Source organism: Calypte anna, chromosome 4, assembly GCF_003957555.1.
Source record: "Calypte anna isolate BGI_N300 chromosome 4, bCalAnn1_v1.p, whole genome shotgun sequence".
NCBI classification, from domain to species: Eukaryota; Metazoa; Chordata; class Aves; order Apodiformes; family Trochilidae; genus Calypte; species Calypte anna.
In genome coordinates this window covers 11724853-11752093 of record NC_044247.1, presented here as the reverse complement: position 1 = coordinate 11752093, position 27241 = coordinate 11724853, and the positions used below count along the sequence as shown (strand labels likewise).

At 45.8% G+C, this 27241-nt stretch overlaps 1 protein-coding gene across 1 annotated transcript in view; it reads right to left on the bottom strand.

The window, feature by feature from the left end:
- Nucleotides 1-1848: 1848 nt before the first annotated feature.
- The window catches only part of LOC103528403 (neuronal PAS domain-containing protein 2), a 55242-nt gene continuing 29849 nt past the window's right edge, over nt 1849-27241 (bottom strand). Inside the window, exons 6-22 of the mRNA XM_030449040.1 lie at nt 26055-26144; nt 24877-24997; nt 23624-23737; nt 22822-22940; nt 21404-21486; nt 17623-17729; nt 14868-15015; nt 12709-12790; nt 10849-10972; nt 9707-9816; nt 9138-9224; nt 8039-8197; nt 6901-7110; nt 5497-5717; nt 4625-4717; nt 3972-4179; nt 1849-2731 (exon numbers count right to left, since the gene is read on the bottom strand). Coding sequence (XP_030304900.1) covers nt 2561-2731; nt 3972-4179; nt 4625-4717; nt 5497-5717; nt 6901-7110; nt 8039-8197; nt 9138-9224; nt 9707-9816; nt 10849-10972; nt 12709-12790; nt 14868-15015; nt 17623-17729; nt 21404-21486; nt 22822-22940; nt 23624-23737; nt 24877-24997; nt 26055-26144 — 2247 coding nt within the window. The 3' untranslated portion in view covers nt 1849-2560. The remainder of the gene's footprint in view (nt 2732-3971; nt 4180-4624; nt 4718-5496; nt 5718-6900; nt 7111-8038; nt 8198-9137; nt 9225-9706; nt 9817-10848; nt 10973-12708; nt 12791-14867; nt 15016-17622; nt 17730-21403; nt 21487-22821; nt 22941-23623; nt 23738-24876; nt 24998-26054; nt 26145-27241) is intronic.

The following is a 27241-nucleotide window of genomic DNA, read 5'->3' as shown; positions in this document are numbered from 1 at the left end:
ATAGTGCTTTAAAAAAAAACCAAAAAAACAAATTAAAAACATTATTTTCTACCTCCAAGGCTCCATGCTTGTGCCCTTTTGCTGTGACACAAACCACCTGGGGCAGGAAAGACCCCGTGCTCTGCTCTGCATGTGGAAGCTGAAAGCAGAAGGGTTGAGGCTGTTACCATCATTTCAGGTGCTCCACCTTACACTGCCAGCAGTGAGGTGGCCCTGGCCACAGCTCTGAGTTTATTTGTAGGTGACTGAAATGGAGGGGCCAGGTCAGGCTGTGCCCAAGAGCATCAGCTGAGCTGTGTGCTGCCCAGGCTGGTCCCAGCCAGGAGCACCAGCCCTGATGTTCCCAGGGGAAGGGCTGCTAGGCACCCCCTCGGTCTGTGCAATGGCCCGAAACGATGGCTGTGGCCTGGAGGCTGCAGCTCCTCTCTGCCTGCTCTGCAGTTTGTCACTGCTGGCATCCCTGGGAGCTGTGTGCCCAAACACCCAGCCAGAGCTCACCTGTGGAGGTGCCAAAGGAGAGACCCACTGGAAAGCAGGGGACTCACACAGCTTTTGTTCACCCCTGCCCTGGCCCAAACTCCAGAGCAGCCCAGTGCCCTGCACCAGCCCCAGGAGAGCTCCTGACTTCTGTGGATGCATCTGCTCCAGCAGCCTGTCCCCCAACAACAACCTATGGGCACCACAGCACATCCAAACCCTGCTCCTTTCCCTGGGAAAGCCCCAGAAGGTGGAAAACAGCCCCGTGTGCCACAGGGGAGCCATGCTCTGCCCTGCCAGGCAGCAGGAAAGCTGCAGCCAAAACAGTGTCTGGGACAGACCTATTATAGTCCCATTTCATTCCTGAGCTCTCCAGGGAATGGGGCTGCTGCAGTCTGTCTCCATCAGCCTAAAAACAGTCAGGTTTTTCTGTCCCTGTGCTGCTGCCTCACCCCTAACCTAAGTAAATCCTCCCAGCACAGAAAACGTGTGTGGCTGGTGGGGAAAAGTGGGCTAGCAGCTATAGACATCTACAGCAATAGTTATCTCTGGCTATAGATATATGCACAAGTAGCTATACCTATTTTTTTTTCCATGCTAACCTTCCTACTTCTCCCCTTTCTTTGAAGCACAAAGCTGCTCAGAATTGCTCGTGGCAAAGGCTGCTCCATCAGTAAGCAGCAGTGTCCAGCTGTTGAGGTGGTGCAAAGAGCCAAGAAAGCAACTTGCACAAGGAAAAAAAGCAAAAAATAAAATGCCAAAAAAAAAAAAAGAAAACAAAAAAGAAAAAAAAAAAGGCAAAAAAAAGCTTTGCTTGGACTCACCAAAGGTTATGAATTAACCCTTCCCTAAACCTTGCTCTGACTGCCAGATGAGGTTTGCTGCTGGATGGACGTGGTCCTAATAAACCAATTGCTTGCAAAGCTTACAGCAATGGCCTAACCCATCTCTTGTGTTTGGGCTCTTACAGTGCCCAAAGTTAGTAATCAGCTACTAATTCCTCACAAAAATGTACAGTTTCATTTTTCCTTTGGAAAGACACAAACAGTAGGGACACTTAACTATACACCCACTGAGGAATAAACTGGTTGTTTCAATTCATAAATATAAACATATAGTTAAAAAGTGACAATTTACAAAAATACAATTTATTGCTGACCCTCGGGGCTTGAAACATCACTTGTGTCCTTGTGAGCATACCTTTTAAGTTTGCTAAATAGAAACATGACCTAGCAAAACCACAAAGTTTGCCGTCATATGCTTGTTTGTTTTCATGATAGAAAGATACACAACTACATCACTTGAAACAAAACAACCAGAAAAAGGAGTAAGGATTCTTTGTAACCTGAAAAATATTTGGCTACAGGAGTAAAAACCATATAAATTTATCTGTACTTGTTAACCCAAATTAAACACGACAAATATCTTACTAGCTGCGATGTGAGCTGGTATAACAACAGTAAGAAATTCAGGCAAAAGTGGTGTTATGTAGATTAGCAGCATTATCCAATCTCCTGGAAAACAAAAAAATTGTGGGACTGAGGTATAGAAAAAAGGAAAAAAAAAAAAATCCACGATGGACCTACGACAGCACAACGAGTTATGTACATGGTGTCCAGTGGCCCGGTACAGTCTGTGTCCATGTTCAAAATGCTGGGCTTAAATTCACAGTGACTTTCAGCATTGAAGTCCTGAATGGAAAAGAGGTGGGTTTGTTTTTTATTTTCTCCTTTGCAAAGCAATCTTCATGGTGACCTGATCAATAACCTCCCTGCAGCCAGAAAGCCATCACCTTCTGGTCCTACCACGGTGCCAGGCAAGGGCATGTGCAGCTGCCGGAGCTGCCTCAGGGACTGACTGCATGGAAATCCCAACAGATTGCATGGAAATCCCAACAGATGAGGTGTCCCCAGAGCCACCTGCCCCTGGGGGGACCATCCCTCCAGCTGCCATCTGCCCCGAGGGGCCCGACCTCACCCATCCTGTGCTTCGATGGTGTGGTCCTCTCCCCTGCCCCTGGCCGGGGCGCCGAGCGGCTCAGCCAAGCTGGTCCCTGCTTCCCAGAGCTGCTGATGGATGCTCCTCAGGGCAGCTGCATCTCGGGCAGGTCGGGCAGGTTGCAGGCCTGGCCCTGCCCATGGTGGCTCTGCTGCTGCGGGTGGAGGAAGTAGCTGAGGGGGTTCTGCTGCTGGGTGGGGGGTGGCTGGAAAATGCGCTGTGTTGGACCCCCAGGCGCTGGCTCAGAACCTTGCATCTGTTGGGAGACACAAATGCAACGAGTCAGACCTGCCCTGCTGATCATCTGCTCCTTCTCCTGCTGTAGGGCTGATGCTCGGGCTCCTGCCCAGGAGTGCAAGTGCCAAGTCCTAAAGGTAATTTCTACCCACTGGGGGTGCCAGTTGTGGACAAGCAGCTTGGGATGCTATCGGCAAGACTAACAGTTCCTGGGGAGGAGTACAGAGGAGAAGCAGGATCCACCCAGCCTACCAGCCCCATGGGGAGCCCAGCAGTCATGGAGACCTTCAAAAACTACCTGGGCTCAAGGCAAAAGCTCCAGAACATGTAACTTCCATCATCCATGGAAAGGAGCCTCAGGCAACCAATGCTATAGAGCTACCTTGTACACATACCATTCCATAGCTGGTACCCCCAAAAACTGGACTTGCTGGTTCAGTGCTTATTGAAGATGCTGAGGCAAAGCCTGGTATTATGTTGCCCTGGAACTATTTATCTCCTCCAGCATCATCATTCTGCTCTCCATACTTGAGAGCAGTCCTCAGGACTAGTCCTCAGTCCTCAGGACCTGAGTGCAGCTCATGTGCAACACATACCCATAGTGGGGACAGCTCACGCTCCCATTTGCTGACAACAATTAATTTCTTACTCCAAGTCCAGCAACTTTCAGCTGTACCTTCTCCTTCTGCTTTGTCTTCTACCTGGAGGACCTTAACCTACCTCTGCCAACCAGGCAAGTTTTAGAGAATAAAACTAACTAATCATTAGTTTCAACAGCCTCTCGCCTTGGCAGTGTCACTGGTTTGGCATGCATTGATGAAGCTGTGCTCTGAAAACCCAAAATGACCTTCTCCAGTGATTTGTCCTGTGAAACACCCATTTTTTAAAATTGGTGATGGCAGCTGAGAACAAAAACTTGCTGTGCTGAGATTTCACAGCATTAGGCATGACTTCAAAAGGCCTTGTCCCTTATCATGTCTCATATCTACACTAAGATTCCCAACAGAGCTCCCCTGCGTGACAAGCTGTGTTTGAAGAACTGGATATTTCTTCTGGACACTAAGTGATAACTGAGTTGATTGGAAAATTTGGACTTGAATGGGTCCAGAGCCAGCCTGGAAAGTGTAGATACAATGGGAATGGAGAACTAGTGAGGCCCTGGTCAAGTTTCATTAGCCAGGTAAGCCCCATTTCTTTACAAAAAACAACCCAACCCCAAAGCCACTCTTGTGCATCCACACATGTTCCAGCTCCATTACCTGAAGGTAGAGACGGTGCTGCTGAACCTGTTGCTGTGTCCACTGGTGGAGAGGAACAGGGGTGTTTGCCTGGTGGGATGTGAAGCTGGTGTGTGGGATCATCAGGGATGGGGAGAAAGCGGGCGATGGGGCTGGCGGTCGGATGGTGCTACAGGTGATTGGTTGCATCTGTATTGGGGGAGGCAAGATCTGCTGTTCTGCAACAAATCTGCCACGAGGAGGAAAACAAGGTGTGAGAACCCAAACCCAGACCCACCACCAGCACAGGCCCTGGGGAGCTCAAGTGCTGCAGGAACCAGACTGGAGCAGGGTTTTCCAAACCATGGAGAACCTGGCAAAAGTGGGCCCCAGATTTCCCCTCCCCATCAAGCAGGTACTGGAACTGCTGACAATTAAGGGTTTTAAGGCTGTACATCTCCTCCATGACTTCATTAGGCATTTTAAGCCTTGCAAAACCCAGAAAAAGGTGTAAAAATATTTTTCAAAGCATTTAGTTATCATAAATTTCCCTTTTTCTCCTGATCAGATGAGCTTTTTTTTTTAAAGATTGAGACTGCTCATGTTTGTGTGAACATGCATACGTTTTTCAAAGTAATTGGCTGTTAGTGCCCTTCTAAAACACTGCATGAAAACAAGGGCCAATAAAGACTCACTTTCCTTGCTGCCTGCTGGCACTGCTCTGTGTGGACTGGCTGCTGCTGTTGGCAGTGGGCATCATGGCTTGGATAGACTGATCCAAGAGCATCCTGGGGTGGAGGGAAAACAAGGGTGGTCAGGTAAGGGAGAGGTCCAAACTCCTGACTGCCAGTCTCTAAAAGCAAATCCTTGAAAATCCTCCCTGAATGTATGCAAACCATCACCATGAAATAACCCTAATAGGATGCTTTTTATCTCCTTGTCTAATGCACTTGCAAATATGAGCTGAAACTTGCTACACCTTTCATGTAAGAAATATGTTTTATAGATGGTGAGCCCTCTGGGCTGTATCTTCCTTACACAATGTTTGAGAATGGCTGGATCCTGGAGGCAGGGTCTGCAAGGTGACTTTCTGAAAGGTGGCTGAAGAGTTTGGGGCAGTTGTGTATGTTTTATAAAAGGTTTCCAGCTTTGTATAAAACAAAAATGGCTTTTCCATGGCACGTGTCTTGGCTGGAGAAAAGACACTCCAGAGCTTCAGAGAAAGCAGACACAGGTTTGGGAAAGGCTGTCCCTGCTGGATTGCTTTCCTGTTCACTCCCTGTGACAGCAGCTGGTGTTCAAAGGTTATCAAGCTGTATGGACAATTTAGGGATCTATTGAGAGAGAAGAACTTCAGGCCCTGCAGGGTACAGCAGTGTGCTCAGTGTCCTCCTTGCACACACACTGAGCTCCCCTCTAACCCACATCTAACATCCCTACATCCTTGCTGTGGCACCCATGGACCTTCACCCCCCCTGAGCCCAGCCATGCCTTCCCTCCTTGCTGCCCTGAGCTTGCTGCTTTCCATCCCTGCCATCAGGATGGTCCCAGCAGGGCATGTTCCTACCTGAGGCTCCTGTCCTGGCTGTAGTCAGTCTGTGGTTGCCTTTCAGTGCCATCCATTGGTACCTGTGCAGCCACTGCAATGGGATGTGCTTGTGAAAACACCATGGGGTTGTTGTAGAGGGGCACTGAAATGCTTGTCTGCCCAGGCAGGCAGGTTTGCTGGGCTTGGTTTCCTTTCATTAGGTGCTGCTGCTGCTGCTGCTGCTGCTGCTGCTGCTGCACCTGAAATAAAATCATAGGTACCCACATAAGTTTTTAAGCTCCCTAACAAAATAACTGTTTCCAGGATGCAGGTGGTAAAAGGAGAAGGAACAGTAGGGTATTCTCCCTGAACAGTAGGGTATTCTCCCTGAACACAGCAGCAGGAACAGTGAATCTGTTCAGCACAACTGACCCATTTGCATTTATTGCCCCTACAGGGCAGGCACTGGGTCCCCAGTAGCATGAGCAGGCAGGTTCTTGAGAAACCAAAGTTAAGGGTACTCAAGGCTCAAGGGAGAAGGGAGCAGCATAAGAGGGGAGTGCAAATCTGAAGACTGCAGTGAAAGTGTTTCATCCTTCCTTTAAAGCAACACTTTTGGTCTTTTTTCTTTTGGACATCTCAGTTCTTTCCCAAGGAGACAATCTAGAAATACTGGAGAAGAGAAGGCTCTGGGGAGACCTTGTGGCCTTTCAGTACTTAGAGGGCCTTTAAGAAAGATGGGGAAGCTTTTTAGCAGGACCTGTAGTGATAGGAGTAATGGCTTTAAACTAAAAAAGAGCAGATTTAGACAAGCTGTCAGGAAGAAATATTTTATCATGAGGGTGGTAAAAGACTGGAACAGGTTGCCCAGAATGGTGATGGAAGCCCCATCCCTGGAAACATTGAAAGTCAGGTTGGAAGGGGATCTGAGCAACGTGATCCAGTTGGAGATGTCCCTGCTCACTGCAAGGGTGTTGGAATAGATGACCTTTAGAGGTCCCTCCCAACCTGACCATTACATGGTTCTGGGATAGTGGATTTAGGTCTAGTAATGACAAACTTGTTTGTCAAAGCTGCCTTCCATGACTTCTCCAGCAAAAGAAAATTAATCTTTTAAAATTATCCCTATTTCCATGTGTTATGAAGTCACAAGTCTTGCTGGCTACAAATGTTGCAGTCACAAATAGAAGCAAATGAGAGCCCAGACCTCCCACTGGTTTCCTCTCTGGTCACCAGGCCAGCTCCAGCAGTCCCCAGGGTTTAATGCTTTCAGGCTACCTGGCTTTTCTTTTTACAGGTAAATGTATCAACAGCAGCTGCCTCTTGACACAAGAGTATGGAGTAAAACCAGCACTGAGGAGATGCGTGGGACCATGGGGAGGGGGCACCCAATAGTTGGGAACCAGGAAAGGAGACAACAAAGACACCAAAGCAGCCAGTGACCTGGGCAGCTGTGCTGCAGGGGTCCCTGAGGAACTGGCGTGGTGCTGGCAGGTGGGTGCTGCAGCAGTGCTTTGTCCCCATAAGGCCTTCCTGTTGTGACTTCTTGGCTGCTGTCTGCCTGGGGGTTCCCACTGCTGGTGGTGGTGGCCTCCTGGGGTTCGGGTGCTGCAGGTTGTTAAAGACAACAGGGATCGGCTGCTGCATCAGCATCTTTAAATAAAAGAGATACATGAGTTGTTGGCAGCTCATACAGCAGTTGTGCTGCCTGGGAGATCCCATCTCCAGCTCCCAGGCTGTCTGTCGACGTATAATACTCTGGTAGTAACATCTCTCAACCCAGGGGCAAAGTGAACTGTGAATACGAGCAAATTGAATATTATCTTGTGACCAAATATTTATTCAGAGCCATGACTGTTCCAGCTCCATTGTGCCTGCTGCATTTTGCAGGAATGGCACAAACCAGCCACCAAACTGCCAGCCTTTTTGTGCAGGGGAGACTTTGAATTAGCTTGGCACCTTTTTTTCTAAATCATGAAAATTCCTGATTCAACAAGTTTTATGAGGACCAGCTGAAGGAACTGTTTTTTTTTTAACCTGGAGAATAGGAGGCTGGGGGGAGACTTTATCACTCCCCACAACTACCTGAAAGGAGGTTGTAGTGAGGTGGGTGTTGGTTTCTTCTCCCAAGTGACAAACAACAGGACAAGAAGAACTGACCTCAAGTTGTGTCAGGGTATGGTTTAGACTGGGTAGCAGGAAAATTTTCATTACTGAAAGGATTAGTCCAGCACGAGAATAGGAAGTAGTTGGGTATTGAAGGTACTGAAAAGACGTGGAAGGGGTGCTGAGGGACATGGTTCAGTGGTGGACTTGGCAGTGCTGGGTTAACTGTTGGGTTTGATTATCTTAAAGATCTTTTCCAACCAAAACAACTCTATGATTCTGTGATTCAATACTTGAGCCTATACTGACACTGCTCATCTCTCATGACACTACTCCCACACCTGAGACCAAACTACCAGTTTATCCAGAGCTCATTTCTAAATGCTCTTGCTACTGAAAATTTGGTCATGGATCTGCATGCTCAAAGGAAAAGCAAATGGTTTGTGGGTTTGGGAACCCTGGGGTCAGAGAGTACCTGCAGGTTGGAGTCCTGCACTAGCTGGAGCTGCTCCTTGATGACGTGGAGCTCTTCTTGCTGTGTCTTGATGTCAGCTTGCAGAATGCGAGTCCTCTCCTCCAGCTGCTCTTTCAGCTGATGCATCATCCCCAGCTGGGTTGGGAAATGGTACACTGGCTGTGGAGAACAGAGGAAAAGATCACAGGGTAGGACTGGTCCTGCTACTTATATTCATACTGATGCTGGCTTCTGGAAAACAGCTTTTTTTCAGCTTTAGAAATTATGGTTTCAGTATAGAAATTATGGTTAAAAATGGCAATTGTGGATTTAACCAAAGTACTACTGTACTTCCAGTGCAGCAGCAGACCTGGCTCCTATTCAGGGCCTCATGCCCAGCTCAGCCTGATAAATTTCTGTGCAGATGTAATGTGTCAAGGCAGAGAAGTTCCCTGTCCCTTCGTGTGGCACCCTGTTGATTTTTGACCACTTTTGCTTTGCGGCAGGCACTGCATCCAAACCTCTGCCATATCTCCAGGCTGGGCTTTCAGCTGAGCTGCTAATTATATCTGCTAAATGCCAGGCCCAAGGTAGGTTGTAATCCCACCCTCGAGCCCATCTTTCCCACCCACACTGGTGGTCTTCTGTCCCTGTATTATGTATCTGCATGTTTACTACACTGACCTCAGAGCTCTGTCGGGACAGGCCTCATAGTTATGGTTTACAATTCCCATATTTTTCATAGGTATTTTTAAATTTTTCTAGACTAACTTCCATGACACCCCTTTCCTCTACCAGGGCAATAAAACTCTTCAGCATTACATCAGCTTGCTGTTAGCTGCCACCAATTCAGAGCCTTCAACAACCCCCACATGGTTTTGATAAGTGTTAAGCCTTCTTCTGACCTCTTCCCTTGAATGTCCCACCTACTCTGTCTCCTCGCTGAAATACATGCTTGCAATTTGTAGGTAAATCTCAGTAAAAGCACCAGAAAGGGCACTGAAAAGTTGGCCCCACACTGGGACCAGCCATCAAGGAGGTAAGAGCAGAGACCTGGAGCCACTGAGTCTGCCCCACTGACTGCCCCTACCAGTGTGTTTAACACAAATAAACCACGTACCATCACAGAGTGCTGGGAGGGGACTGCCAGCTGAGCCACATGATGTTGAGGGAGGTGGTCACCAGGGGCTTGAGGAGTTGCTATTGCCTAGAAATGAAAATTTTGCCTTAGTTAAGGTCCACAGCACCTCTAATGCAGAGCTGGTGTGATACCAGCTCATGGTGGAGATGAACAAGTGCAGGGAATGAGACAACTCCATGTGGAGTCTGAAGGGAGAATTTAAGCTCCTGGATGCCCCCTGCTATTTGCAAATCCTAAGTGTCAGCATTCATGTTTTGGATAAAGGCCATTTCATGTGTACAGCCCCCAAGAGAAGCAGGGATGTGGTGTGGGAAGGCATTTGGCCTGGAGAAGCAAATTGATTCTGGAAAGGAGAGAGCAGAGGAGCCCCAGTCACCTCTCCAGCAGCTCAGCCGGCTGCTCGCCTGCCCCACAGCCCCGTGAAATCCCACTCCCAGGTCCAGCACACTCACACGTGGGGATCCAGCCTCTCTGATGGCAAGATCAAAGTTTGCCAAGCTCATTTCTTTACACCATCAGAAAGGCTTTTGCTTGCAGGGACCACTGACCTGAGCACTCCCAGCCGATGCCAGCCGCAGGGCTGCCTTCTCCACCTGTCCCCCTGGCACTGATGCCCGGGTGGGTGTGCTGGTGTCCATGTGTCTCATGGATGAGGTGGCTGGAAAACAGACAGTTTACTGTGACACAGCAGATCCATGCCTGGATAGCCTGGCCAAAGCCCAGCTATGCCTATGCAGATGAGCAGGGGCCCAACAGCTGCCAAACTACGTCCCCAAACTGCCCCTCTGCTCCCCTGCTTGACTTGCAGAGCTCCCTTCTGATGTTAACGCCCCAATCAGGCCTTCTCTCCATGAAAGTCTTCAGATGAGCTTTCCCACTCTTCCCAAGCAAGTATCTCAAGATGAGCCTCAGAGCTGGTTCCAACCCATGGCCCTGTACTGTGGTCACCTTGCTGCTGTCTCCATAGCTGCAGGGACATTTGTGGGAGAGCTGGTATGAAGCTGCCAGCAAGGCAGGCAGCGATTTATCATCAGGAACCAAACCTTTGGGTAGAAGAAGAGGCTGGATGGAGGCCTCATTTCTCTCTAGAACTCCCTGAAAGGATGTTGTAGTGAGGTGGGTGTTGGTCTCTGCCCAGGTAACAAACAACAGGACAAGAGGAACTGCCCTCAAGCTGTCCTAGGGGAGGTCTAGATTGGATATCAGGAAAAATTTCTTTACTGAAAGGGTTGTCAGACCCTGGCACAGGCTGCCCAGGGAAGTGGTGGAGTCACCATCCTTGCAGGTATTTAGAAGATGTGTAGATGTGGTGGGTTAACAGCTGGAGTTGATGATCTTAAAAGTCTGTCAATCAAAACTATTAAAACCAGAAGTTTTGTCAGTGAGGTTTGGGGTTCAATCAAAATGCTTCAGGTTAGTGAGTCACCTCCTGTCCCCTGACAGGCAGCGAACAGCCACAACCCTCAGCTGGTGTCAAACAGGTGGAGAGCTGCAATTCCAGCTGCAGTGGGACACAAGGAGTGTGGCCACAGCTCTGTTATGGATCAATTCACGGCTCAACCATAACTTGTTATGGCACAGTATGCTGGTCCCAGTGCTGTGCATCCCCCCTGCCACCCCAACCCCAGCCAAACCCCAGTATTCTGGTGGTTGCTCTGCCCTCCAGCCCCCTGTCCACGTGGGTACCTACACGCAGAGTCGGAGAGGGCGGTGTGTGAGGAGCGTCGGGAGCTGTGGGATGACACTGACACTGCCTCCCGGCTGGCATCCTGGCTGCTGCCACACTGCCCCATGTCCAGGTAGCTGCTGTGGCTCTGCAGGGACCAAAGCACAAGCAGAGATTGTCAGCAGGAGAGAAGAGTCCTGGGGGGGCACCTCCACATTCCCAACCACTTGTTTGTGGAGAAAAAAACCAGGCTGGATGTGTGGAGGGCCAGAACCACAGCACCAAACCCTGGTGCAGGATTTGGTCTCTCAGGGATCACCCTAAAGCCTTCAGGTGTCCTCCAGACAGACTCTCAGGATCACACCACAGGCATCCCTGGCTTTGAGGTGATATCCCCAGCACCATGGGGACCACCGACAGTGCCCCAACATGCCACCCTCCTGCTGTCTGCAAATGGAAATACACTTTCTAAAATCAGCTTCCTTCTGCCTGATTTCTTCATGGATGTCACAGTTTGTTGGCTGTGGCACACTAGGGAGTGGTGGCAGAGGTAACACATGAAGGTGGTGGGAAGAGTTTTATTCACTGAAGAGATGGAGAGGGATGACTGGGAAGGGACATGGAGACATGGGGACATCAGCTGCAGCTTTAGGACAATCTGCAGCAAAGAGCTGCAGGAGGGAACAGGCACTGGATGATGCTGAGAGCTGCAACCCCCCCTTGCTTCTGCCTGGGGAGCAGTGGCTGCCATTGGGCTGTTCCAGGAAGAAACCTGGCACCACATCCCTGGGGAAACAGCCTGAGCTAGTGAATATTAACAATGTCAGAGCTGTCACATCAAAACGACAAACACCACCTGGCAGATGGTTTATGGCAAACAGCCCATAACTTCTGAGTAGAAGAGAGTGTTTCACCTGTAGGATGTGGGTTACCATGCTGGCCATGCCATCATGCCTGGAGGGTCCATGCCTCTCAGGGAGCTCCCCAGCTTCCCACTGCCCTCCAGGTGATTAAGCAATAGGAGGGATTGCTCTGCTTCCCCTCCAGCTCCCTCACATCAACAGATGCAGCCTAAGATCTGCAGAAAAATATCTCAGCTGACATGTGGAAAAGGGAAAAAGACAGAAGTGTGCTGTGGTGACAGAGAAGCAGCTGTCTGTGTGATGGTCCTTGCTCAAGTGCAAAAGGTCTCTGTGACAGCTTCCCCTATACATCCCATACACAGCTTCTATAATGTCTGAAGAGCAGCAACGCTCATAGAAAGATAATTACACAGCAATTCACTTGAAACTACATAGATTATGTGTTATTTGCAAACTACTGAGAGGAAAAACTGAAAAGTAGTTAAAATGACTTTGTTAATAGGGCAGATATTGGTATTGGACAGGATGCCAAGCTGATTCCAGCCCTGGTCACAGTCCTGCACTTGATGGGATCCTGCAATGTGTTTTCCCTTTACTTCCAATCTCATCTGAGTATCACTGGTGAACTGGGGTTAATGCAACAGGCACCCTGTGATACTGCCCTGCTCTCAGATCCTCTGCACCCTGCTAAAAGGACTGATCCTGCAGCCTCACCTCCAGCTCCAGCTTTACCTTTCTGCTCCTGAAGTGAGGTGGTTGAACCTGGCATTTGTGTTAGCAGTCTCAGAAGGAAAATGAACAGCAGAAAAGCTGTTACATGCTTGAACCAAGATGTGTGGTTTAGAGCTATACACTGGAAAACTTCTGAGGGTCTGCCTGAGTAAAAACCCAGCTGAAGGCTTGGGAGGAAGAGGGAGTGAAGGAGGAGGAGAAGAAAGAACAGATACTTTCCTAAGATTGGTAAACAATTTCTCAGTTTGCTTTAAGCATTTACTCATTCAGCTGTGCAGGGACACAGTACCTTTACAGAAGAGGCTGCCAGTTCAATTGATGACTCTTCAAGGCCAAGATCTCGCCTTCTTTCAGCTCTAACTTCTGCATAACTAAAAAAAAAAAGGAAAAAAAATTAAAATCCAGTTTTCCAGTCTGCACATTGCTACTCTATGGTAACCACCCTACCATACAGATCACCATTTTTCATACTGAGTACAAGCTTTGCACAGCACACACACACACACACACACTCTCAGATACAAGGTGCTCAGAGGAACATCACCATACAGCCTTGCAGTCTGTGAACAGCTGCAAATACTGAATATCCACAGATTAGAAACAACAGGGCAATGTCTCAGTCCCACTGTGGCCAGGCCTGCAGAGCCTATGTGATCAAGTGCATTGCTCATTCCAAGCCCAAACATAGACTTTCTTTTGCAAATTTTGGGCCTGGATGCTTTCAAGCAAACCTAATCTAATAGCAAAGTGCACTTGGTTATTGAAGGCAAAATGGATGTCTTTGTCCTCAGCACAATTTTCTTAATGAAGGACTTTCTCATTTCCTGTGATCAGGCAGAAAAATGATTCCAGAGCTTCTGTGAAAGTGAACAGCTATAGCAAATATACATTCATCTTCTAACCTGCTGGTGATCAAGACTCAATTTTTTTGCATACTGCGCAGTAGGTTAGTGAGACCTAAGCCCTGGGGAGGAGGATGTCAGATCCCCTCTTTCCATGGAGGATGCCACCAGGGAGTTAACTCTCCTTGCTCTGGGAGCAGCTCTGAATACAAACCCCTTGCTGTCCAGACACAGCATGAGGTGCAGGAATCCCCAGGAACATGGCTCTAAAAGAATTTATTTGCTTTCCTTACTAGTTTTTCTCCTGATTAATGAAGTATTTCTGGTAAACAACTCCACATGATTCACCACTGTGATAAATTGGAGAGGATGTTTTAAAAGACTCTGAGAGTGATTGTGGATTCTGAGCACTGAAATGTGCTGGAATTCAGGGTGCTGCAATAGTAACAGACAAGAGGGAGGCAAGAGAAGCTCCTGAACCAAGCTCACTTATATCATTGCAGGCACTGAATTTCCTCAAAATCCTTGGGAAACTAACGTGTCTCTTTCCCTAATATATTCTAAACCTTAACTACATGAGGTAGAACAGATTTTCAGGCTCAATATAGGACTGTATTGCTGGGTTTAAGAGGCACTGGGAGGAGAAAGAAACAAGTTCATGCAGAAGAAAGTCGAAGCTAAAAATGAAGCTGAATTCCCTGAATGGTGGCAGAAGCAACACAACTCAGAAGCACTCTCTCTTTCTCTAACATTTGCTTACAAAAACACTTGACAGGTACTTTATATCAGCACACAGAGCTGAAATCACTTACACCTGCTTAATGGTGTAAGGGGCTCTCAGTCTGTGTCTCACAATATCCCAGTTAATTAGAGTTTGCCCTTCCAGATCTTTGACAAGAAAAAAGAGATCAGGAAAAAAATGTCACAAATTGATTCCTGACAGGATAGAAACGAGCAATGTGTTTATTCAAGTTAATAGAGCAAACCAGGATGGTGCTATTTTTCAAGCCCTCCAGTAAATATATTCTCAAATTTAACACAATCTTTTCTGAGATTACCGTGGTACTGAAGCTGATTCCCCCCCAGCAGGCGGGTACCACAGAGCATCCCACCCGCACATCATCTCCCAGGGCAGGTGTGCAGCCCAGCACAAGCAGCTCCCCACTAGAGGGAGATGCTAGGCTGGATTTCGGTTGAGGAATAAAGCTAGCAGGACGGCAGCTAACTTCAGGTTATAAATATTTAAAGCTCTGATGAAAAGGTTTTGTAGATGTATGATCCCATTTACACCCATAAAACCCACTGATTCTTTAGAGCTTTAATTCTTCCCATGACCATGCTATCTCTAGGGATAAAAGGGAAATGTAACACACAGATAGGCTTGACAAATGATGCCAAAAACAAACAAACAAACAAAAAATTAATGAAAATATGCTATGAAAATATGCTCTGCTTTCCCCATGTTCCCTGTCGTGATATTTTTCTAGAACATCTTAGTGTGTCAAGGCATACAGCAGACACTTGGCTACCACAAAACAGGGCTAGAAAAAAAGGATGGCTGAGCCCATGGGCCATGCACTGAGGAGTGTTTGGTGCTTGCTCCTACCTAACCACGAGGTGAGTGCAAACGATGAACTCAGGTTTGGAATTCCACTGGTGGTAGGTGATGTAGTAATGTGTCTGCAGCCATATCCACTGCTGGCCTTTGGTCAGGAACCGATAGTAACAGGACTTTCCTTTTCCAAATTGCATCACTGGTAAACAAAAAGGAAAGTGATTGATAGCAAACAGAAATTTCAAAGGTGCAAAGGTGATTAGAAAAATCACTTGGTCCCACCCCCCTCTTGCTGTCTGCTGCCTCACTAAGCTGCTCTTGCAGCTTTCTAACATAACAGATGAGACATTACCACAAACTGAGCTTTCATTTGGCTTCTTTTATGCTACTGATTTTAAAGAGTGTGATTTGCTATTTTGAGGTTGTTTTCAGAACTAACAACTGGCATATAAATAGCTGCATTCTTCTAACTTCTTCCTGGGGTCCTCTGAAATAAGCATAAGTAGCATTAAATGAAGCACTGGTCTTTCACAGGTACATGAGAATGCATTCCAAAGACTGGGAATCTGAAGTCAAGATCCTAATAATGGCACAAAACAGTAAGAGAGTGGAGTTTTGGGAGTTTTTTCCCTATAGGTGACCTAAATACACCAGACTTAGTGTGTATGACCATGGTATTCCAAGAAAATCTCAGGTGGTCTAATACAACTGGAATATAAGTAGGGTAACTATTAAATAACAGAATTATTTGTTCCTGCAATGCTGGGAGTAAAAAATGAAACATACTCATTTAAAATATACATAATTAACACAAAGTAAAATAGAAATGGGCTTTAAGTAAACATATTTCACTTCACAGTAGGCAAGATGCCTGCCAAGAGTGGTCAGCCTGATGAAAAGGAACTTACCAACTCACAAGAACCCAAGTATTTTTACTCACCTGTACATCTCTATTTTGCTGAGTATCAGGACTGACTTCTTTAGTGATCCCAGTAATAGTGATGGGCTTTACACAAAGCATTTAGGAAAGGTCTTTGGCTAACACCCCTTGCTGGACATCACTCATCTCCTACATCTGTCAGAGTTCCTGAAGCAACTTCTCTAAGTCACTTTGCCAGCTCCTTATTTTGACCCTCTACACTAAGATCAAAGGATCTTTTCCTTCAGGTGTGTTGTGCAAATACTCTTTTAATATGTAAGAGGGGATCCATGGCTAGTAGAGATGTCCAACATATATAGATTCTCTGCTGAAGTACCTGACCCCACTCTCAGTTAACATCTGTACCAAACTGCATGCACATAGCAGCAAAAGTGTCGTATGGTTAAGTAGCTCATCTCTGTCTGAACAATCTTTTAGAAGTACTCTACTTGAGAGCAACTAAAATATTCCTTTAATATTCCCATCTCCATACATACAACTGTTATTTAGCTCCTTTCCCATCTTCCTGTGGGTGCTCAGCAGGACTTCCCCCCCATTGGCTCTGTACCAGCACGTTGCCTTGGCAGGGCAGAAATGCTGGCAGATCAGTGTGGAAACTTGACACTACGAAAAGTTATCTTCTCCATTCTCTACTACATCCTTCTACATTTTATACAGGTCAGGGGCAGAGGACACGTGGTAGAGATGAGAAGAGAGGAAGCAGCTCCAGTGTGCTGGGGGACTGCAGAGATTCTTGGTGCCCCAGCATCACACTGCTCTGCATCTCAGCATTCCAGCATCCCACTTTCTCCACCCTCTGGAGTATCCTCATTTCCTTTTGACCACCCTCCTTTCAAACAGAGATAGCAGAGAGACAAACAAAGGGTTTGCCAAACAGGAAACCTCTAAGTAATATTTCTTGGCAGTATAGTTGGTTCCCTAGATGCATTTTACAAAGAGCTTGGCCAATGCAAACCAGCTGGAGGACAGATCAAATTGTGGCTCAGTATCTTAATGAAATATGTAACCAAATGGATAAATACAGTCCCAAGGATAAAACATCTCACATCATGTGGTAGAAAAACCACACTGATTAATAGCAGACTATTAATTTAGTGCCTGCTGCCACGTTTTGCCCTCAAATGAGCTCCAGCCATCAGTAGGACAAGGTGTTTCAGCCCCAGGCTGCACTGCTGCAGTCCTCAGGTTGAGTGCTCTGTCTGACCTGGCTCCTCCTGGGCTCTGGTGTGTCACACTATTTCAGCTTTCACAAAGATGAACTTCACAGACATCCTCGGGTGTTCACGCACCAGTCTGAACCAGACTTCTCTGCTTTTCTGCTTTACTTCCAGGTTGACCAAAAATGAGCCATCATCACCCATGCAGACCCTGTATTTGGTACTTTTGCATTTAAAAAAGAGTATGAATCTCCAGAAGCATTTTACTAATAATTGAGATTCACAACATCTGATTGCACAGGCAGGGGATCCAAATGCTGCTTTCAGGAGGTACATTGGTGAGCTGAGCAAGACCCCATGAGCTGTGGCAGTCAGCAAAATCCCAGTGTTTGTGGCTACCCTTACAGTCTGGGGTTGGAGGTCATATGGTTCTGATTTCCCATCTTATTGCTCTCATCTCACTCAGAAAACCTGTGCTCAAACTGGGTATCTGTCAATTTGGGAAACCTGCACAAATTGTTCCCGATCCAAGTGAATTCTGCAGAGATTCCACCTCCCCAGTAAGTGTCAGCTATGACAGGTTTGTCACTGGAAGAGAGAATTCCCTTGTGCCCCAGATGAAGATACCTTTGGTGATGACAGTAAAAGGTTGTGCATGAATGACAAATGACATCAAAGACAGGCATGCTGCAGAGTGAGAGGAACTTACAGTGTTCATGGCACCGAGCAAGAAGCTCCAGGTCATCTGCGTGGTAGTAATCATACCCTGATGTTCCCAGAACCTCAAAGGGTAAATATCCTATAATAGGTGGAGCCCTAGAAGGGAAGCAAAGGGCAGGGAGTGAGCAGAAAACCTTACACTTTGACATCCTAACAGCTACGCTGTGACACTGGTGGATAAAACCACCTTGTGCATTCACTTGGCAGGGAAATCAGGAGTGGATTTTCATATGCACAGTGATGTATTTTCACAGACAAGCAAAAAAAAAAACCAAAAACCAAAACCCAAAAAAACAAAAAAACAAAAACCAAAAAACACAACACCCCAAAATAACCAGCAAGGGAGAGGTAAAAATTGAGCAAATGAAAAGGTGTGTGTTTACTGCTTCCTAGCCTATTCATTATGTGGGTGTAGAGAAAGGCATGTACGTATGCAAGTGACTCAATTCATTAAGCACGTTTGTGAGACACAGCTTGAGAAATGCTATGGCTGCTCATGTGCATAATAATCTGGAGCTCGAGTAAAATTATTCAGTAGGTTGGATGTAAATGTCATCTGGGTAGTAACTGTAGAAGAAAGAATAAGTGGGAAGCTGCAGTGTGTGTCAGGACCAGTTTGGGTAAAAGAAAAAGTAATTGTTCCTGTGGAAAAGCTTGGGAAATTATAACCAGCAAAAATGTTTCAATAAGAATAGGCATGAGGTTGATTTTAAGGACTGTTATTTCTGTGAGAGGCAGAGAAAGAATTGAGAAAGTATTTAGATAGGTACATTGCAATGCTTTACCTGACCATTCTGCTGTCAAGTCTAGATTTGCCATTTTCCAGGCAAATTATGAGATTTTTTTTTTTTTTTAAGCAGGTGTCCTAACAACACCAAGCTTATGCACAGCCTTCACTGGAGCCTGCTAGCTTATGACTATCAAACAATACTGCATGTGAGGATAAACCCACTATTTTTGGCTCTATTCCCTATATCAGCATCTCTCCTTCTGTCCCCTGGCTCAGATACACTCCTGCTTGCACCATCTCAAGCACTGTGCTTACGTGGTGAGGCAGGACCTGCATTCATTTGGCTCCACCTGTTTGTTTTGGCTGCTGGATATGCTGATAGCATAAGGTTCACCTGCCAAGTTCAGCGTGTTCCTTGGGAATAAGGCAGTGGTGTGTTAGCAAAATGGTTAATGTCACAAAACCAGAGCAGTCTGAAAGAATGAGAGCCCATCAAACCTGCCTCTCCTGCCACCTTTCTCCTGGTGTGTTGAGTGACCCTCTTAAGGAAGGTGAATGCAATAAAGTGGCCAGGAGTATGAGCAGAAAATCATTTACATTTAGATTTGGATGGATCAATCCTTTTGGATATAATTATGGGAAGTTCTGTGTTGGCTGAGCAACCCAGCTTCACAATTGCACTCCTGACACACAAGGCGGGCACAGAGTGTTCACCTGGAAAGGGTCCAGACAGGTCTGTAACTGCTCTGCTCCCCATAACTACAAGCAGTTTGGCATCAAAAGGAAAAGAAAGCACAACCAGGGAGGGATCTGCTCCACAGCAGCCCCAGAAAGGTCAAGGCCTGAGCAGTAGCTCCTGGCTCCCAGCAGAAAGGTTTGGCTGGAAGAGCCAACTCCACGCTCTCTGATGGCAAATCGCTTGAAAAAGAGTCCTTAGTACCCGCTGGTTTTCATCACATTACAGCCTTATTTATCCAACTTTTCACAGAGCACTGTGTTCCTTTTTCTCATGTGACCCAGATTTCTGTTAATCATGATAATATGTGTATTTATTAAGTGTCCTTCCTTGCTGTCTCTTTGGCAGAATGTGCCAGTGTCTCTCCTGTCTTTAATGACATGCTTATATTCAAGACAATAATGTCTTTCAGATGGACATCAGATAAACATTTAAGCTGATCAGGAAAGTATTATGCTTTCCTGACTCTCCCCAGAATTCTTTAAATCAGAAAGCAACCACAAAATGCTTCTCATCTGTCATTTGACAGAGCTGCCTTGCTTGTGGAAAAATTTTAAAAGTCTTGTTAGCTGAAGATAGAGCAGAAGCCTGCAAATGGAAATGCACAGACTTAAAAGAGACTTTTGAGTGCTGTCTTGTTATAAATGAGGGGACAATAAGGAGAGAACCATAGTGAAGAGAATCAACAACAAAAGTTGAAAGGTTCTTTTTCTCCCCACATATTTACATGTAAGTGTAGAATACATATTTTTCCTAGTTTTCTAATATTTAGCCAGATTTATGGAGTTTTTCCTGAATTCTCGATCTTTACTCCAATTTATGTTGTCATCATGATAGGAATGGTCCTGATTCCAGCTCATGCTGGATACCCTCTGCCCCTGCTGAGAACACACCTCAGCATCAGGTGCTGGGAATTGACATAAATTAACAAGAAAAACCAAAAAATAGCCAACAGCTTTTCACAGAGCCTGCAGATGGTACTGGAGAGAGGCTTGAACTGGTGATGAAATGAGACAACCCACACAATTCCTGTTCCTTCTTGGAGCTTACACCCAGGGCTGTCACAAATTCTGCCTCAGCATCTGTATCAGCTTAATTTACTCTCAGAAACAAAGGTTTCCTCATTGGGGTTTCAATGGGACCAGAGTGTCTTGCATCCAGAGCACAGAGATTCCTCTCTGAGTCATAACCCAGATTCATCAAAAGCCCCTTTGATGGGTTCCTAAGCACTCCCTGCTTGTTGTATGCATGGGAGCTGCTGGGACACAGCCCTCTGGAAAACCAGCTTGCTCCACCAGGCATTGGAATAAGGGACTTAGTGCTCTTTTACAAATTGCTGCTGGAAACATGCATTATTGGTCAGGCCAACAAAAGTCTAACCAAGTTACTCCAGCAAGATCCTGACACAAATAATAAGCTGACTGTCCCAAACCACACGGTGCTAACCATAGGGCTGTCACAGGGTTGCTTCCTCCGTGCTTCAAGGTATGATGTGAGAGATACACGCCTTGTTTACTATGTAAATGCAAGTTATTTTTCATTCATATTTGCTCCTTCTTGTGCTCTAAACGTGCAGGTGATATTTAGGGGTTTTTCCTCCCAAACACTGTTTTTCCTACTGCCTTATTGACAGTCTTCTATTTCTAGTAATGATTACCTTTGCACAGCTTGCAAAGGGAGGGATAATGGAAAGGGCAGGATTTTGCAATGTGCTTACACACATATGTCAGATGAAGAGAAGTAAAAGAGTGAACAAAACCCTCCAGCTTCTTTTGAAGAACATGAATCTTACATTAATCAGCTTAATAAGGCAGTTCCAGTCTGTTTCATTCACTGAGATAAATGCTAGCCCACCATATGGCATTGTAAAAAAAAAGTCTGCAATTAAATCATCTAATACACTTTTTTTTCTTTTATTATTAAACCTCATCATTTCTCAAGGTGAAAATCAAAAGTTTATTGACATGCAAAAGATTTAGGAGGGTTCCTGGGAGCTGTAGCTGGAAAGCAGAGGAGCTACACCAATACAGGTGATAGGACCTACACTGTTTTCTTTTAATGACTTGATATCTTTGTGAATTAGACATTTTTCTATACGTTTTTCTACCATTTTATATGGTTTCTTACCTGCCTAAAATATAGAAAAGAGCAAAGTATTTAAAGATGCCTAATAAATAAGTTCTGAGTACTAAGTTTCATTTAATTAGAATTATTCGACTTGGGATCTCAGGCAATAGCTACACAGTTTTCTTTTTTTAAGCTACAGTTTGTTTATTCTTCAGTGACTAAAACCACATCTCTTACCTGTGGTCCAAGAATAGAAATTTCCATTCCAAACTATGCCTTGATGTAAATTCTTCACATGGCTCTTCAACATTGCAGAGCTCCTGCAAAACAGTTGGCACATTCAGGCACTTAATTCCTTGACATGACAAAGGGAGCTCTCTATCAAGACCAAACGTGCATCTTCTTGGTATAACAAACCCTAGCAAAATAAATTGCTTTTAAAGCACTTGACTTATTTTCCCCTAAGGAATGTATAAGCCTCATTTCACAGATGCATAAACTGATGAAAAGTGGCTGAAGAATTTATGCTGGGATGAATTTCAGAGCTAGGATAAATAATCCAAGGCCCTCATCTTTCAGTCCATAGGCAAAGTTCCCCAGCTTTTGTTAAATATTGGTATCTGAAGACAGATGATAGCACTGGGTCCAGCCTCAAACCAAGGTGGCTCAGGATCTCCTGAGCAAGAAGCACCAATGGTCATTATCCCTGTAACCACTGTACTGTGCTATGGGACACTTAGGGACTGTCAGAAAGAGCCCATGAAACACAGTGTTTAGCACTTCAAGATGCTGGTGGCCACCTGGCATAGGAGCAGTGGGATGTATTTTTTCTAGAGACAGCAGCTTTTAAAGTGGTTTATCTAGAATGTCAGGTTGGAAGGGACCTCAAGGATCATCTGGTCCAACCCTTCTAGTACTACAGTTTCTGTGAGCTGTCCCAGTGTCCTGTTGAACTGAGACTTAAAACTTCCCAAACGAGGGAATCCACCACTTTCCCTGGGAGACCATTCCAATGTCTGACTCTTCTCATGATGAAAAATTTACCTCGTGTCCAATCAGAATCTCCCCAGGAGCAACTTGTGCCCATTGCCCCTTGTCTGGTCCATGGGACTCCTTGTAAACAGGGAGTGTCCATCTTCTGTAGCTGTCCTTTAGGTACTGGAACATTGTAATAAGGTCTTCCCTAAGCCTTCTCTCCTCAAGGCTGAACAAACCCAGTTTTCTCAGCCTCTCCTTGTATGGCAGGTGCTCCTGTCCTCTGACCATCCTTGTGGTCCTTCTTTGGACCCTCTCCAGCCTGCCTGCAATCACCTTTTATAGGTGAATCTGGTCACCTTGTACTGCTGCTCTGGTTGCCTCCTGCTCTGGGATATCCCATCAGGTAACCACCTCTTCTCAGAACCAGCACCCACATTCTGTCTCATCATTCCAGAACACACACACATCATCTCCCACTCACAAACCCAGCTGCATTCTCACTCATTTACCAACCCACAAAACACAAAGTGCTGCTGATCGACTGCTTCGAGGGGCTGCTGCATCCCAGCCCCCCTGGTCCAAAGCTGCACACACAGCTTGTGGCACCAGCAGTGGCTCTGCTGCCCACCCTGGCCGTGCCCTGTGCTGAGGGGATGATGGATTTGCTGAGCTCTCACCTTTAAGAACTGGGGTGTGACAAGACGAACAGTTGCTACGAGGCAAATCTGCTCCTCCGTGGCTGACCTGAAAGCTCGTGCAATAGCTGACTCAAAGCCATTACAGGAGGGTGTAGGCACTAGACACAACCAGACAATTTATTTAAGAAGAAGAGGAAGGAGAAATTTCTTTTCAAGTTAGGACAGGTACAATGACTGATGAAACCCAAGCAACAAACTCCTCCTACCCACAAGGCGATGCCACACTGATACATGCTGATGTTATTTAAAGCATGACCCTTTAGGCTCCAAATTACACATTCATAATAAACCTACCCCTGGCTTGCAGGGGAGCTTTGTAAGACAGCTCTGAGCAGCTCACAGTGTGCAGCTACAGTCTGCTTGTGAGCCTTTCTCCACCTCAGCCTTTGCATGATTCAAGATTTTGCAGGTTTCTCAAACTATTTAACCTTCTAAAGAATAGAAGTTAAATTCTAAAGAATTTAACCTTCTAACAGAATAGCATATTTTACTGGTTATTTGAATAAGTAGGCTGCCTTGCAATTGGCAGTGGGTCACACAGAGGTAGGATCAGTCTGGCATAACTTCAAGCACAGCATGCAGAAGGGTGCATTCCTCTGACCAACAGCCTCCCCACCACTTTTAGATGAAAAACATTTACATCATGTCCACAGCTTATCCCATCCCTGCTGATTATGGAGCATTTTCAGCTGTGAAACAAGACATTTAGGAGGCTACAGATCAACACAGAGTTTCAAGGAGAGAGGTAGAGAAGTGAAGGCGTGTTGGAACAGTAACTTACCATGAGTAAAATATTTAAAATCCACTACAAATTTCACATATTCATACATCAGGGGTTCATTTGGATCTAAGCTGCCTCTTGCTAAATGGCAGCAAAACTCTATTTGTTTTTCCGCTGAAATGAGAGGAAGAGAGGGAGACACACACAATGTTTACTTGAAGTCTGCACTTTAGCACCCTCCATTTCTTGAATCTGTCCCAGTGTTTATCCCAACTCTGCTGCTGTGCTATCTAGGCACACCCTTCTGGGATGCCTGTAGGTAAATATATAACTATTAGGAGCAGTGATCAGCTGTTTCTGTGTAAGGAAGTGCACTCTCACCCTTTCTCCCATGGCTTTACAGCCACCTGCAACTGGGTCACTGGTATTTTCCTCTGACCTTGTGCACGCCATGACTTTGTGCAAAGCAGTTAAGTGATGTTGCAGTACTCTGTTCTGGCACTGCTCAGAAGGACACAGATCCAAAGGGCACTGAAGTAACCCTAAGCCTTTCCATTAATGGTGGAGGGCACCATGCCAAGCTCTTATTCAGTTTTTTGCCCCAGGTCTGAACTCCATGGATTAGTCCACGGAAGCTGCAGCCAGAGGGAAAGCAGGGCCAGGGCAGAGCCCCAGCACAAGGGCTGCCCAGTTTCTTCTGCTGCTTACAGGAGGTGAGCACTGCCTGGCCATGGGGAACCTTCCAGGAAAGGGGGCTCCCAATATGAGCTGTTTGGAAGATACTGCTGCCTGATCTGGTGCTGGGGACATTTTCTGGGGGAAAGGGGCATTTTGGGGGTGGGAAAGCAGTGAGCAATAGAGATCCAGATGGGTTGTTCAGATAGGAAGGCTGCTCCTCAAATTAGATGTAGGGTTTCTGAGGTGTTCTGAGACACGCAAGCTTCCTAAGGAACAAAGACTCTGACAAAACCCTTAAAACCCTTTGGGATTTCTCCTACCCTTTTCCTTCCCCCAAGCCTCTTTTTCCTTTCACAGGCTCAGTCCAACATCCTGGGACAAACAGCTTATGAGGGAAACTTCCCTGTCCTATGATGCAAAGCAGCCAGAAGAACAAAGATTATCCAAACCACTGACCAAATTGTGGAAGCACATAGGAACAGCAGATGATGTGATCCATTAAAACCCAGAAATATTAGCTGTGGCAAAAGAGAAGTGGCAGGGAAGAGAGTTAAATAGCTGGAGAGCCCTGTGCAGGCTCCCCTGGGAGCCTTTGGCAAATTTCCCTGGCAGAGAGAGAGAAGAGCAGAGCTTACCATTTAGAAAATCAGCTGCGACAGGATCTGTCATGAGCACGTGTGGAGAAAGGAGTTTGTACACCTCGCTCTGCTCCCGCTCAGGCAGAAAGTTTAATATGTTTTGGTCCACCAAATCTGACTGATACAAAAGAATGCTTTGTCATGTTCAGCAGTATAGCCTGGCACAACCCCATGCCTTTGCATCCCACAGTGGAGCACGGATTCAGACAAGGAAGCTCTGTCAATCTGCAAAGGGATCTTGGGCAAAATATAACCCTTAGGTTATTTTACCCTGGAGCTGGTATCTATTTGCACAAGGTTGGAAGGGTCCCAGAAGTTGTCCTTTGGTTCAGCCAGATGCAAGCTAGAGAACAATCCTGGTACCACGGGAGTATAATAAGATGAGAAATATTGTATCAGATTGAAAATCTGAACAGTTTCCCTTTGGAAGGATGAGATAGAAGTGGGAGAGCTCCTCCTCACATCCTCCATTTGTCTTCTAGGCTGAACATCTGGCAAAATCAGCTCGACCTGCAAGTGTTCCCGTGCTGATAAATCCACACATCCTGACTAAAGGGGTTCTACCAAAATGTCAGCACATATTTGTTTCTTTGCACACCAGGACACTCAGCCGAATTAACTGTGTGCTCAAACTTGCCTTCAGGTAGCGTCACTGGTGCCTCATGCTTGGCACTAGATAAAAATAAAAAATGTTTTTGAGAGGCCAGCAGAAACTTCTGCACCCAAGAGTTGCCTAGAAATTCTCCCAAGAAAACTCTGAGGCCACATATTTGTTACTAAAGACCAGGGGCTCAAAGTAGAAAAACCCCAATGTCATTAGAAGGGTATGGATTCAGTCCTGAAATCATCTTTGAGTTATCTGAGGAGAGCTTCAGCAGGCACAGATTTCACAAGGTTTTCCCTATACCTGGTGGGATAAACACCCCCCAGACCCTCCTTCAGATGTGCTGCCAAGTGATGAGCTCAAAGCACAGTCATTTCTCATAGGGGTTTTTTTGCTAACTTGCAGACCCTGAGAAAATCTGTTATTCACAGGAGCTTAAGAAGCTCTCTAAGATTCTGCTGGTGCATTTCCCACCCCCAATCAGTTGCCTCTTTGGTTGGACAAAGCCAATCCCCATCCCTGCAATGGGAGGGCTGGGTCAAGGCAGGGGGATGGGTGTCTCAGAACTTACCGGTAAGTGTCCCAGAAGAGATGAAACACTGTCAGATACATAAATAATAATCCCATCAGTGGTAAGAGCAATGAGAAAGCCATCTAGTGCCTAATAATAAAAGGAAAAAATAGGGAAAAAAAAATTAAGCAAGGGAACAACGTAAAATGTAATAGGCTAATTTATTCTGTGGTGATGCTCCTAACAACCTAGAACTAAAATAGATCAGTTTTGAAAATTAAAGTTCAATGTGGGAAAATAAAAATTACATATGCTGTCTAATTCAACATCCTTCTTATATTCTTATTTGCTCATTAGTATTAAATTGACTTGTATTTTTCACCCAGTGAATATTTATTTAACATGAAGCAAGACACTGGTGGTTGGAATTTCTACACCCACACAATCCTAGTGACTTCAGTAACTTCATTATAGGTTCTGAATTACACCACAGTTAAACAATTTGGTGCGTAAGGAGATCATAGATAACATCATGGCAAACCCAGCATTGTGGATGGGTGGGTGGGTGGATGGATGGATGGATAAGCAGAGACAGAAATATTATACAATGCTGTATTCTTAGTAATTTATGGACTATGTGGAAAAGCTCTAAAGCCTTATTTACATTGTGTGAAGCACTCATTTGTTAGTCTAGTGACACAATAATTTTATGTTTGTTTCATTTCCCATTTCTTATTCACAATGATTTCTGCCCAGGAGTTCAAGTTCTCTGTCCCTCGAAAATCACTGCATGTGCTTTTCTCTTTGGTGTTCTTTCTGTTCTTCACAACATCTTGTACCACTGACCCAGTGTCTCTCCCTATTCTTCTCTAATACTTAACCAAGATCTGGGAGGTTTAATATCTGCTCAGCACCATGCACAAAGCCAGCTCTTCTAAAGGCTCTGTTAGACTGCTCTGCAGTTTGGCTACAGGGAGCCATTCACATCTTCCCCACCTCACTGCCCTACTCTGCCTTTGCTGAAAATAAGCCCTCTCTGGAAAAAACCCACTGATTTTAAGTAAACTGGTCAGCACTCTAAGCTAGTCCAGCAAGCCAGCAGTTATTAAAGAGCTTTCTCTCCCACTTCTAAGGAAGGGGGGGGTTTGTTTTGATTCGACTGGAACAAATGAGCTTGTTTGGTGAGAGAAATTCCCAGAAAGAATGAACAGACTTTTCCAGGGAGGTGAGTCATGACATCCTGACGA